At 34.9% G+C, this 14919-nt stretch overlaps 1 protein-coding gene across 6 annotated transcripts in view; it reads left to right on the plus strand.

The window, feature by feature from the left end:
- Nucleotides 1–14919, plus strand: part of LOC129375852 (collagen alpha-1(XIV) chain-like) — a 126191-nt gene that overhangs the window by 11927 nt on the left and 99345 nt on the right. For 5 of the 6 annotated variants that reach the window (XM_055055200.1, XM_055055201.1, XM_055055203.1 and 2 more), the window contains exons 4-5: nt 6315–6458; nt 9975–10058. The exons of the other annotated variant lie outside the window; for it this stretch is intronic. In XM_055055200.1, the coding sequence (XP_054911175.1) occupies nt 6315–6458; nt 9975–10058 (228 nt within the window). The remainder of the gene's footprint in view (nt 1–6314; nt 6459–9974; nt 10059–14919) is intronic. 6 annotated transcript variants of the gene reach the window in all.

Here is a 14919-nt window from a genome sequence, read left to right on the forward strand (position 1 = left end):
TTAACAAGGGTTAATAGTATCTAAATATTTTTTTAAAATTCTCTTACAAACCAACACAAAGCCGCTAACTGTAAAGTTATAAGGAAAATGGCACAGGGATTTCAAATTTTCTGATTGGCTTTATAGTTTCTGCAGACGAACATCACTACATGATACTACTATTACCATGTTTTGCTGTAGAGATGGTGCTCTCATGGTAATGTGCGATGTTAGTTTTCCCCCTTACTAATATTCACACATAGGCCAGCAGGTTTAGTCTGGTCTCATCCTTTCCCACATGTTTGCCATGCAAGCAAACCTAAGTTGTACCCTAAAAAACATATATGCAATATTCATTTGGCTTACTATTAGCAGTAGAAAGTGAAGAGGGAGGCACATGTGATTAAATATTGAACCTTTTAAAAAATAGCCTTTTTTTGATGCATGTTTCCTTTATTTGTGTCACCGACTTCGTTATTTTTTTTCTCGCTGCCAGTGCCAAACCTTCTTGATTTCTTGGTGAAGTGTGGAGATGAGTGATGTGTTGTGTCTGCGCTTCTGCTTCATGCTTGTCAAGTGATGCTAATAAAAACAGTTTCTAGACTGCTTTGAACAAGACTGAACACACAGAAGGCGCTTTTCCACTGGCAAGTCACACACTAACCGGTTAATGTGCGGTTCAGTTTTACCCCAGGTAGTGAGCTTTTCCATTATACACTCTGTTCCTTGCTATTGTGGGCAGCGTGCAGCAGCTGTGGTCAACTCTCTGATGATGTCTGCAAGCAACATTCAGCAATGGAGAAGCTTGAGGTCATAATTTTAACGGACCCAATCCCAGATATTTAACTTTGTTTTATAGAAGCTGATTGCTGGCCCAAATGTCATATTACAGACTCAGATGAGTTTATTTCCCTATACAAATAAATATAATTATGTTCTTTAACTTTATTTTTTTAAGTATTCATTGCCTTTTGGATTTAGGCAATGAATATAGCAAAAATATGCTATGCCTGAACTTTATCTATTTATTTATTTATTAAATCCAAAGGAAAATCACAGAAAAATTTACATCATAAGCTAATATTATGTAGCTTCGATATTTCACACCGTCGCAAAACTGCAGCCCCATCAGAAAGTTGACCACATACCAAGAGCAGAGAACAACCTGGTAGAGTCGCACAGGATTTGCTACTGGAAAATGAATCTGGTCGGGGCAGACCCAGACCGTACCAGTTAGAGGCAGTCTAGTGGGAGTTTATGTCTTAAGTGTGTTAAATTGAACATTTCAAGGGAGAATGTGCAAAACAAAACCTTTGTAAAAATTGCTTATGCAAACTGAGTGATTTAATAATTGGATGTAGAATAAATGCTACTTGCACAATATTTTACAGTTCTATATTTCCTTGGTTGTGAAGCCTGACTTTTATTTTTTGTTCTTCTAAATGGCTCAAGCTTGGCATCAACAAGGAAACATTTCTGTAGGAGATATTTGGTTTGTCACTGTGGGGAGCTGGAGATTTCAGTAATGCTTGAAGTTGTCAGTTTTATACCAATGTTCTTTTCCTTGGTCAAGACCCCCATGTTATGTGGTAATGGAAAACCAAATTGACTACCTGCAGTATTACTTCCATCAGTTTCCAGATTTTGGCTGACATGGTGCTCCAAACCAGTTTAATTTCATCAGTGTGGTTCATGTGGTAGAAACTTCAAGTTCTGACCTGAATGCTATAAAAAATAATTGTGCACTAGATCGGTGCCAAGAAATTAACTAACATAATATTCTAGCAGAATTATGCCAAAATATGTCAACAAATATCCTGTGGTTAAGGTACAACTTGCTAAATGACATTTAACCAATGTTTATGAGGTACTGGAGGCAGTTTGATGTGACCTGCTTTTTTAGGGTGCATGTCATGCTCTGTGTTATTAGTTTTGCCTGCGGCAGAGTAAACCTGTAGCTTCTGGTATTGCTTGGCCCGTCTGCTTGATGACATCGATGGAGAAACTGCCAGGTTGGGTGCAGTAAGCCCAGGCAGCTGTCCCCAGAGACTGCAGGGGGACAGCAGGAGCGACACCGGCGTGTAAAATGATGGCGACGGAGGGGGAGAAGAAGCTCAGAGCTGTAGAAACATTGAGTCAAAATGAAGATGAATGAAACAAAAAGAGGAAAAAAATGGACCTTAAAACCAAAACACGTTTTATTTCTGTGTTGTTTTTTCATGTTTAGCCTTTGAACATTCTTTCTGGTTGTTAAATTGAAGCCTTGCTTCAGTGTTTGTTTAAAAAAACCTTCAACCACTGTGACTTTGCATGCATTTTTTTGCTTTTGTTTTTAATAGCCCTTGAGTATAAAGATGCATCACTCAGAATTTGGCAGACAATTTCCAATGTCTGTGTTTTGTAAAATATTCACCTGCCAGAATTGATTTCAGCTGATTCAAATCTCTCATTACACCCATAATATACAACAAATTTAAAAAACATTTTTAGATGTTGTATTGGTGTCATTATTAATTATGACGATTATGTCATTGTTTATATTACAGGTAGACAAATAAAAAGTTATTGGAAATTTGTTTTTACAATTATACTAAAAGAAGGATAAAATGAGAAACCAGTTTATAATCTAGATAGATCTCAGAATGTAATAAGTTCACATATTAGTGATGTTGGTGTTACTAAAAAGCTCTCGCCATGTGCACACTGTTTTATGCAGTTGTTTTGTATTGTGTGTTTTGTACTCCTCTCTATGTTTACATCGCTTTGCTTTCTTATTGGTTACACGTCACATTCAACAGGCTGCCATGTCGTTCGTCCTGTGGGAATACAACACGTGTGGCGATATCAGACCAAGACGATCCAACTTATTGATTGTTCCAAATATGAGAGTGTAGCAGTCCCAACATCCTTCCAAGTAGCCCAGATTCCTTTTAACACAACACACCACACACAGCAGGAGTATCTCATAAGATTACCTGTGGAGTCATCACAACAATCAATGTGTCCTTAAGATTGTTCAAAAGGGAAAATTGGGAAGAAAATCTGAATAATCATCTTCCTGTGTGAACCAGACTTAACTCTGAGATTTTTAAGTGGCTGCTTTTATTCCATAGCAAGCAACTTATTTCTATTCCCAGCCTTCCTGTCTTCCAGCCTTCATAGACTCTGCATTTTTTTGCAACCAGAATAAATGACATGCATGGAAATATTATTCCTACTAAATAGCTAATAATAAGTCTTTGCAGAGTATGTTTTTATTAGCATTGCAATAATAATCATGGCAAACAACAGGGAAGGGTCTGAATTAATATGTATAATGTTATTTTGCAATGGAAGCAGGTTTGTGCATTTTAATGTCAAAGTTTTATATTTTTTACCTCCAGAATGTCAGGCTAAAGTTATTATCATTTTATTAAAATGTTCCAGTTTGAAGAAAACTTATTTTTAACCTTTTTAAAGTTTAAGCATAGAATGTTTTTTTCAAAAAATGCTGAAGCAAGTTGGTTTCTGCTGTCAGTCATTTTACTGGAGCAGCAGCTGGAAATTAGATTTATGGAAAAATTGGCTTTGAAAGCTGTCAGTTCGAGAAGATCTATCGACCCCACCTGGAACATTTAGTCATATGGCAACTGAATCAAGCAGTAGGCCAAATGACAAACTGAATTTAATCACATGGAAAGCTGAGGAACAATAGGCACTTTTCTTTCATCATAAACTTAACTAATCAGCTTTGTTCCTCCTGAACTTTTCAGTTAATATGTTTTAGACATCATCTCATTAAGTCAGGAAGAAGGAGCATTTGCTATAGTCAGTTTGCTGACTTGCAGCTTCGAAAGCAGCAATAGCAATTTTGCAGGCTTAGAAGTATAATACATATTTCTTTTACTTGATCTGTATTTGCAGTTCTTATTGCTTACTTTGTCTTTGGGTATTGGTTGATGCATTTCTCTGTTTGTTCATATTGCTATCTATTGTACTGTTTGCTGCCAGTGTAAGCTGTCATTCCCTTAGGCATTAATAAAACCAAACATTGCACTCCTTAGTTTTGTGATTCCACAGGACTTCAAAATGTCAAAGATCAGACCTCTCTCAAATAAACTTACTGGAGAGAAATATTTTTTTCTTTACTAGATGATGGTTTCAAATTATTTAGGAATGTAAAAGAGTATGAAGAGAGTTTGTAGATTTTGTTTCATGGTTACTTGAGAAACATCTCCAATTAGAGTAGCATATTTTAATCAAACAGATTGGCCAACTAAGGTCTTGTGAACCACATACATTTATCAAAAGTAATTGGTAAATGAATGTAACCATTTATGAAACAGATTAGTTCTAGGGTCCTGCCTCAGAGTGACATGACAGGATTACACAATCTGTTTAAAACCCACACCGTAGTTTCTTCAGCTTTAATCTTGCCACTCTGAGTATGTAGACAAACAAAACTGCAGACAGACAGCTGATTAGGGGTTGTTTACAATGTTATGCAAGTCAACCCTTTACTTGGACAAGTTCAAAGTTAAATTCACACATTTAAAAACTCAGATTTTCTCATTCATTGGCTTGGCTCCATCTATCGCTTGCACAGTTCTAGGGACAGGAAAAGGCCAGCTAACATTTCTGCAGACCCCACACATCCCATATATAAACTGTCTAACTTTTACTTTCAGGTAAACGTTCAGATATTTGTAAAAACTAGCTGCCACAGAGGCATTTTTTCCCCCAAAGGTGTGTCTGTGATGATCATAATGAACACTTCACAGTCAGAGTAATCAGCTGCAGTTAAACAAGAATGTACATATAAATAAATGTACACAGTGTTCTTCAGTTTTTTTAATGACCTCCACAGTTTAATGTGTGTTCACTGTGAGCACATACAACTTCCTTGTTTATGTACATAATCCTGGCAATTATAGCTGATTCAGTTTTTAATCCATGTCTTTCCTACTTACTAAATTTGTCTTTTTTAGAGATAAAAACAATGTGCTGTATTTTTATTTATGTTACAAAAAATGTAATGCAAGCATACATGATACTGTATGCTGTCTAGATAGGTGTAATGTGTTTTCTGCCGCATTTAGTTTATTAGATTGGAAGATTTAGTTTTCTTTCTTTAGGTCTTTATTTTAGAAAAGCAGATGTTGAGAATGTTGGTTCTGATTTGTATCTATATACTTACATGGAGATAACTGTGGTTCTGTGAAGTGTGTAAAGATGCAGTCACATTGACAGCACACAGTAATTTATTCAGAAACTAAGACCTTAATAGCATGGAAATGCATAATGTGTTTCATCTCAGTAATTTGTCCAAAATATTTCAAGGTGTTGACACAAAAACACATGTTTCTGAAGCAGAAGCGTGTTGTTCATTTGATCCTGTCATTTTTTGAAGTTGTGCAAGAACAATGAATGATGTAATTATAAACTTAAGTAGTTTAAATGAAAGTTTTTTTCACCAAGATACAGAACATGGAAACATTTCTCTTAGAAGAAATATTTAGATTACCATTCAGTGTCACCACCTTTATTTGCATGTAAATGTATTAATTTGGATATCTTTCATTTCAACTGCTATAAACAGGTTTGCAATGCAGGATGTCTGATTCTCAGATGAGTGAGACTATGACTCACTAATATGAGTCCTTAACTGTTCAGGCTGTCAGTGCAGCCTGAAGAGATAAGGATGTTAAGAGGTCTTGTTGAATATTGATGATTTTTTTTCAGTCTATGAAAGTAATGTGTAGTTTCACAAAGAAGGAGGAGAGGATGAGTTCTAAAGAAAGTTTTTAAAAAACTCGCCATACATTCACTGTGGATTCTTAGCTCCTCCAGAGCTACTATCAGCTTCTTGACTGTTTTTCTGAAGGTTGTTTTTCTTCGCAGCCTGTCAGAAAGGAGGACCACATCCTATTCTTACCATTTTTAGATAAAGTGTTTAAGATACTCAGAGCTTGAGATGTTGTTTTATAACCCATCCCTTCTTTATCAACTTTACTCCTAACCTATCTTGTGTGTGTCTTGGTCTTTCTGGTTTGTTTTTGTTTCAAAACTGGTGACTTATGACTGAAGCACATGTGCAGTTACAGGAGCAAGTCGCTCTGTTCTGTCACGCCGGTCACTCATGCACATTAAACTTCTTTAACTTTCTGTGTTCCTTTCATGGACTACTAATTGTTGGAATCCCCATAAAGCTTTCTGAGATATGTGTTGCAATATCAACACATAAGGTCTATAAATACTTTTGAACTAGACTTTAAAGAAACCTTATATTAATGTGCTTTTGGTAGTGGTCTTTGAAGATATTGTTCTCTAATTATGCATTTCTTCCCTGGACACAGGTGGACAACAGAAGGTGCTTGAACTAGCAAAGCAGGAAACAAAGCTGGTCATTAAAGATTATGACCCCTCAAAAGATTACAACTTTAAGATTAGTGCTGTGAATGGTGGGAAGGAGAGCAAACCTCTTCAAGGAAAACATGAAGGTAGGAATCTTCAACAAACTCAGATACTTCTAAGGCTAAGTTCACAAAGCAAGTCTAGATGATCAATTCAGAATATTCTGGCTGCTTTTCATCATTATGTATTAAATGCAACCACAATCAGAGTCTTGTGTGAACAATTTAACCTTCAACCTCAAAACGACACATCCACAGTACACTGTTTATGACTATTTTTGGATCAATTTTAAAGCTATTCCAAGCTGACACGATCATCACAAAATTATGACATGAGGGAAGCTAATAAAAAGAAAACGCAGGTAATAGAAACAGCTTTTTGTGGACCATTCACTGGAAGTTCTGCACAGAAGTTTGTCTGAATGCGTAGTTGGGCCAGGATGGAGGAATTGGGTTGTGATGTACCCCACCTACAGATTTTTCATAATTTCATTGTTCTAATTTTCAGCCTTTGTTTATGTCTGGTTTTACACATTATGATGTGCAACTCACATCAGTGACAGAAACGGTGGATAAAATACAAATACAACATGTTCAGACTGCAGATGGCTTCAAAACAATCAGATATGTATCCGACTTACTGCTACATATAGAAGTGGCAGAATTTGGACATTTTTAGGGGGTGAAAAAATTGGAATTTGGCTTTTCGGACTGCTGTGGAAAAGTTGGATATGTGCAAAAGAAAAAATCAGATTTTGGTCACATTTCCCTGATGAGTAAACATAATCAAAAAGGTAAATAATACTTAAAATAATGTGGCCTTTAATCACCCGATTAAAAGCTGACATGACCTGCTTAAGTTTATGCAAATATACATTTTGACGAAAATAATTGACCAAGTTAAAATGCGACATAAAACAACCAATTGCACTTGCTGCGAGTTAGCTTAGCGGCAGGAGCCCTGCATCAAATGTGACTAGCTGAGTACCTGCTGTCTGAGTAAGGTGTGGCAGTAGGAGCTGTAAGCCTAACAGTTTGAAACTGTAGAAACTGAGACAGGGGCACACAGTAGGGGCTTGTCATTGAAAATACAGCACAATTTTTTCTTTGCTCAGTTCTTTGTATCTTTGCTCCTCTCAGGTGGATGTTAAGCAGCCTTTGTTTCCCCACTTTAAGCTGCATCAGAGTTCACTTTCTCTCCCTGGTGCTTAAAAGAATGTCAAGTACTCTGTCAGAGTTTCACTTGGTACTGTTTCGCTTGAGAGCAAATTATCCTTCTATGTATGGATGGCATTTCATTGGACAGTTTGAGGCACACACTGTCTGATCATTTGTCCCTCACTCCTAATTTTCTGATGTTGGATTGCAGTGTGAACTGCTTCAGTAGGGAAACCCAGACCTCCAGTTTGGCCCTTGATCTACATAGCAAGGGATTCCTCAGCCAGAAACGAGATACAGTAACTCAGGAGACTTCTGTATCTGCCTCAGGTTATCCTCCAAGTTCAATGTGGCAAAAACCCTGTTAAAATTAAGCATCTATAATAAATAGGTTTAAAGAGAATAGTAAGAAATAAGATTAATGAAATATGCAAATTATATGAATATAGCTGTTTTTGTTTTTTCAAAGTGCAAGAAACAAATTAATGAAATAAATAACACATCGATAATGTATTGACATTGTTTTCATTGATATAATTTTGGTTTAGTTTGAGTGGATAGTTGTATTAAAGCAGAAACAAATCTTGTTGATTGTATCTATTTCTGCATGATTTTTTATTTTAGAAATTGAGTGCTCTCAGTTTTCTATCTTTTAAGAAACTTTTATGGTCTATCTGCTTGTTTTCCTTTAACAATATTCACATTTTGTTTGGACATTTGACAAGAAGCCACTAGAATCTTTTCTCACCTTCTGCACCAATTCTTTGAAGGAAGATTGGAATCCTTTTCTTTATTCCAACTGCGAGCTGTTTTGTAGGGACCGTATTTTCTGTCAATCAGTTAGATACAGCTAATAGCTTAGGTCATTTAGCAACATTTATCTACCTGAAAACATAATTAGACTTATGTAGGTTCCAGAAATGTTCATTAGAGTGTTTCTGTGTTATCTGATGGTGCTAGGAGGGATTTCTTCTTTAATATTCTTTTATCTGCTTTGCTTAAAAATTTTGTACGTTTTAATTCCAATGTCAATTAGTTATTTGAAGTGTTTTACAGAGCTACAATTTTGGCAAATGTATTGATTTAGCAATTTTTTATGATTTATTTTTTGGTACTAAGGGAAGTAATCTCCTTCAGGAATATTCGTTTCCTATTTTTGCCAGTTTATGGTTGTATAAGCACAACAACAGCATGCCTGAGTTTACTGTGGCATGCTGGTTTGGGGGAATACACAGAAATAGGCCAAGTGTTTCCTTTGTTTCAGACACTGACATTCACAGACTTGCTAGTATTTACTTGCTGTTCTAAATCAGAACATATTGAGCTTATAATGTGTCTGTTGCATGCATAAATGCACAGGTGTAAAGGGTTGTGTTCATAGAGCTTTAATTAAGCACTGAAAATAATTTCATTGGCAGATCAGAAAGAGCATTGCATAACTGCACATTTTTTGACCTTACATACTTATGTGTGTAAAATGTCATGAATTTGTATTCTGCGTCCTAAACCAATACAAAGTGGCACACAATTGGAAATGATAAGTAAATAGATAAATTATTTGTAGATATAAAATATGAAAAGTTTATCACACATTTGCATTCAGCTCTCCTTACTCTTATTGCTCGAAAGAAATCCAGTGTATCCAATGCAATCGACATGTATAAAAAAATGTGTCATCTTTTGTGCAATATGATCTCAGCTGTTCAGCTCCCTCAGAGGTTTGTTACAAAACAAACATGAACAGCTAGCCGAGAAACTCAACAAACAGATGTCATGGTTAAAGTAGTAAATGTGTTTAAAGTGTTTCAGCATAACAGACCATTCACATGGTTAAACATGGTAGTGATAGTGTCATGCTGTGGGGATACCTAACTGCAGCAGGAACAGGAGAGCTGGTTCCAGCTGATGAGATGATGGTTGATCTTCCAGTAGAAAAACAGAATAATGATAGAGCCAGTGCTCCAATGATATATCAAATCATTTATTGCAATTGAAATGACTTAGCGAAAAGTAACTAAGAATGTCTGTTCACAAATTAATGTTCTCAGATGCTAGCCAGCTAATTTACTTGAATTATTTTGCGAAGAAAAATATTGTCTATCTTTGAATATGTAAAGTAGTGGAGGCATGCCCAGAATTAATTGACCTGCAAAGTATTGAGGCATGTCAAATAGATTGGATTGCATTGTGTTCCAGTTTTATCCTCTTGATGTGACATGACAACATAAATTAATGCCATATCTATTAGACGATTTCAAATATGTTACATTTTCATGTTTTGTACTAATTTCAGAAAAATATTGATTTTTTTTATTTTAAAAAACTTTAGTTGAATGAATTTAGTCTAGCCAAGAACTTTTTATCTTGTCCCCTATTTTATTTGATCTTTTTTCTGTTCGTTAACAAAAATGTAATTTCATTTTCATTCTTTATTCTTCCTTCCAGCTCAGCAATCAGGCTCTGTAACAGCTCAAACCCAGGGGACTAAAAAGAGTGATGTCACACGAGAAAACAACGAGATCTCAGAAGGTAAGATGCTCAGTGGGGAATGGAAGGCAGACTGAGTGAAGTGACACTGAGATGGAAAAAAGATTGATGCTTCCATCTGCTTTAAGATTCAAATTGTCTGGATTTCTGATTCAAAATGAGAAAAGTGGACGTTTTATTCCTTTGAAATACAGTCTAGAGGCATAAACCTTAAAATGTGTTCTGTTACCAGAAGGACAGCAGAGAGATTTTTTTTGAATTTCCTGAAGTGTCCCTCTTTTAGAAATAACCTCTGAGAAATGATTCGTATGCATTTTGTAAAGATAAAACTTTGCCAGAAGACAGAGTAGATTCAATGAAAATAGGGAAGTAAAAACAGAAAGGCTTCCTGATTTTTAAACTTTTGTACATCATTTAATAGAGTTTTAATTATGATTCTCACATATTTAAACACGGTGTGCGTAATTCAATGGCTCTGCTCATGCGCAGTCAATGCATCTCGTTCCAGAGAAAATTGAACTCAATGAAATAACGCAAAGAAGGAAGCTATTAGAAACCAAATTAAGAGTAGAGAATAAACAAGCCATTTATGGTTTTGAGAGAGATTGTCAGAAGTGCCTGCAAAGGCGAGCAGCTGCACCACAGGGAGCAGTAACAAGAAAATGGGAAAATGAGGTAAGACATGTTTGTTTTCTAACTGCATGAAGTCTTACACTATTTACTGAAGTTTTTCAAAATTATTTCATTTTTTGGTCTCGACATTTATCTGTACCCCTGATAAAGGTGTGTAAAAATAATTTAAAATACTTTTGTCACTTATTGCAGCAGCATTATTTAAATAGAAAAAAATCCGATTAATATATATATATATATTTTTTTTAAAGGCACTCATACCCTTATGAATGTGACTGATTTGAACCTTTTTTGTGATTTTTTAAAAATTTTATTTATTTATTTTTTTATGGTAAGACTTGAGTCTTTAGTTCACTGCCAGTTTTACTTTGAACCAACTAAATAAATGTACTCACATTGAAGGTTAAATTGTCCTAAAAATAGTTGTGTGACATTATATGCAATAAAATAGTTTTAAAGGATTTTTATGAATCGTTATGAGCTAAAAAGAAGGTGTCAGCTAAAGCAATTACTGTAAACATTGCTATATTTATATTTGAGACAGTCTTCCAAATAGATATTACCTATTATAACAATGCAGTCAGAGGTTTTGTCTCTTGATTTGATTAAATATAGGTTGTTTTTTTTTTTTGTCTCTTTGTTAGTTGCTTATCATTGGGATGGTTTTTATTTTTGTCATTTGTGTAAATCTAATTTATGTTTCTAACTTTGTACATAATTATATTTTCACTCATATTCAATAAAAATATTTTGTACAAAACTATGCAGCAGAATAGTTGCCTCATATTGTATTGTTGATCTAAAACAGGTGTTCCTTTGCAGCATTTGGAAACGCATTGTGTGTGTTTTGTGTGTGTTTTGCAATGGAGGAGTGGTGTTGAATGTGCAGACTGAAACTTTTGGCAAATGTTTGACCACAGTTTCAGACCTAAATTACAGCTTCTGCTTCAAAAAGCGTCAGGATGAGTTGATCCCAGTTTGTTTGTCTACATCTAAATCTGGTTACTGTTGCATCCTTATCAGTGTCAACATTTAGCTGCTTTCATGTTGCCGCAATTTGGCTGCCTTCTTGATAAAGCTATACTTCAGAATGAAAGAAATGCTTTTCTTAGCCAGATGGTGGAAACTTAACAAGCCCATCAGAACTTTGCTCTGCTCTTATTTTAAATTACACGCTATAGTTGACTCTGATGTGCAGAGTTATTTAATCCTGTCTGAGGTTTTAGACAAATATGCATTTAGTGAGATGGAATGTGAATGAACCAGTGTTTGAGTCAAACGAGATATGACTTGTGATAAGATTAGTTAACTCCTAATTTTTTATTGAGGTGTCTACTGGAGAACCAAATATATAAACGTGTTTTTATATTTTGATGGATTCTCCATATTCAAACAATTACCAAAGTAATAAAAGCTTTGTGAGTTTAGTTTCTATTGTTAAAGTAGAATGCCATTTCTTTGTATATGTTTATCCTTATTGAAGTTAAAAACAGATCCAAATTCTGTGGATTTTATCTTTTTTGGGGGGGAAGACAAGTCAGCCTAGTAAAGTTTTGTTTTTGTGGTTTCTATTAATCATCCTTTGTTCATCTGTACACTACATGTTGAATAAAATGCAAGAACACTAAGACTTCACTCAGGACTCTTTGAAGTGACAAAAAATAACTGAGAACAATTGGTTCTGTTCATCGTTTCATTGATGTTTAACATTTTAATATGCAAATATAACATAACTAGTGCCAAACCCAGTTAATAGGGCAGATGTTTTTTAAACATCTATCCTATGTTTAGGATGGTAACTGTGTTTGTTCTTGTTACGCCAAGCCAAAGCAGCATGATGGCAAACAGAAAACGGAGAGAGCAGAAGTGCAGCGAGTCCAGTAGAGCCTGATCCAAAAGGCTCACATAATTACAGTTTGGACTTACCATAAATGTTCTTTTTTTGTCTCACTACGACTGCTTGGGTTCTACAAGATTACAAATCTGTGGCAGTTCTTTTTCCGTTTCTTTTTTCTCTGTCACTTTTGAAGCATACTGGACCAGTTGTTTTCCCAACAAAGCCACTTTACCCAAATATATAATGTAATGATTAGAGATGAGAATTAAAGCTCAATGTGCTTTGTTACTTTGTTTGAAGTCTATTGTTTGTATGCTCCAGATGTTTTATATGCAGGTGAGAAACAAAGTTAAACAGTTAATGGCAGTAAGAGCTCAGTCAATTGTGCCTCCAGAAAATTGGAGGCGCAAACACTAAAATGTTGGATCACCTTATAAAAATGGTCACAACAGAAGAAGTAATAGGAGTAAGTTTGTCCTCCAACAACCTGTAGCTTGGAAAATATCTGTCTATGAAAACATTGCAAAAAACTTTGCTTTGCTCTGCTCTTATTTTATTTTGTCATAATTGGGAATGTCAAAGGGAAGAGATTAATTTGATACACTTTGGAATAATGCTGTACCTTAAAAAAATATGAAAAAAAGTAAAATGTGAATATTTTTATGATGCACTGCATGCTCCCAAATGAGCAAAAATGTTTTAAGTCTGTCTGAAACCGCGGGTGCATTTATCTGCTTTCTCCTTTCCTTTTGGCTCTACTCCCTCTACAGCGTACAGGACGTAAGTGTGTATGAGAATGTTCTTCTCTGAGTCCAGAGCAGAAGCTCTTTCTGAAGAGGGAAATAAAGGTGTGAACTCTCACTAGGAGGAGCATATTTGAAGTGTTGTGGCCAAAAATGTCACAGTGTGTTGTGCTGGGTGACCTCTCCCTCAGCTCAGGTGATAAGTCTTCATGGCCAGTGTGACAAAAAGCCCAAAACAGTAAGAAGGAGGAGGAAAGACATTTAGCTGTTTTGCTGCAGTAACCGTACTTCTGTATTGATCTGGATTTCCTTTGTCTTTAAAAGAACTAACGCTCTTCTCATTAAAAATTGAGATATTTTTTTTTTAAAGGAAATGCTCTTTCAATAGAATAAAATTCCTTTTACGTGATTTTGAATGCATGGATTTACAAATGTCTTTAGTGTAAGCAGTGCAATTTAAGGCTACATAAATATTTGATAAATAAGTAAAAAATGATAAAAAAAAAAATGTAGTTAGAATTATAGAATTTAACTGTATTCATGTTTTTGAGACATTTATTGCACCAATAGTGCCTTGCTATGATCATGTTTGCAAGTATAATCTGGAGTCATATATGCAAATGTATCTGGCCTGCAATATTTTTCACAGCTTATTTAAACCTATTTAGGATTTGCACTAAGACTCTCAGGGTTCCCTGTGGTGTAGATGAAATGCAACAATGTCTATTTTTACCCAGAAAAGCATATTCAGGGTTAGGATTGGGGATTAGGAGAGGCAGAGTTAAGAGTTATAAAATATGTTAAAATGCTGTTTTGTTTGTGATAGAAAGCTATTGTAGCATAAAGTACATGTTTATATAACTGTGTCATAGTCTTAAATTTGCTGAAATTCAGAGACTTGGGGATTCTCAGTCTTGTGCCAAAGAGTTTTTTTATGAAAATTTTTGTTTCACTAATTTATTAATTCTTTAAACTTAATCTTAAGACTTTATGGAGTGTTTAAAATTGTTATTGCTTACATTCCCAACATCTTATTGTTTGTTGCTTTTCTTCAGTTTAAATATAAGTGAAAATGAAAGGTTAACACTTTGAAAAATAGGTTCTTACATTAAAAGGGGATTTTTTTAAAAAAATATTCAGTAATTTTGTACAGATTGTTTCAATAACTATCAGAACCTAATTACGGTTTTGTTCATCTTTAATTACAGTATGTGGTTCAACTGTTTATTTTGAGTTTATGTTCATAGTTATCAAATGCTAATTTATAACTGGAATGAGCTTGATAGTTTTATAACTTCAGTTGTTGTAACTTGATGGTCTGATTATCAGTTTTTCAATCACTTTAAGCTTTTTAAGTCAACCCTTTGTGAAATTATTGTTGGTTTGGTGCTTTCTAAATTACTTTTTGTGATAATTAAAATAGTGAAGATTGTTTTTTTTGTATCCACTGATATGGCTGCAAAAGCAAATCATCTGAGCCAGATTTTGTTTAAAAGGCATAAAAACAGGCTATTCTGCTAATGCTGTGCAAACAGTGTTTTGAAGGTTGAAGTGAACCAAGTCTAACTTTCAACATCGTTGTTTATGCAAAACTCTGACAAGACATGGAGGCTAGAACGTCTTAGTCTTTTATGTGATATTTTCAGACTAAGTAGGAAAAGTGAGATGCTGGTCATTAATTAAAATGAGT

This window comes from Poeciliopsis prolifica, unplaced genomic scaffold, assembly GCF_027474105.1.
Source record: "Poeciliopsis prolifica strain line A6 unplaced genomic scaffold, Auburn_PproV2 SCAFFOLD041, whole genome shotgun sequence".
Lineage (NCBI taxonomy): Eukaryota > Metazoa > Chordata > Actinopteri > Cyprinodontiformes > Poeciliidae > Poeciliopsis > Poeciliopsis prolifica.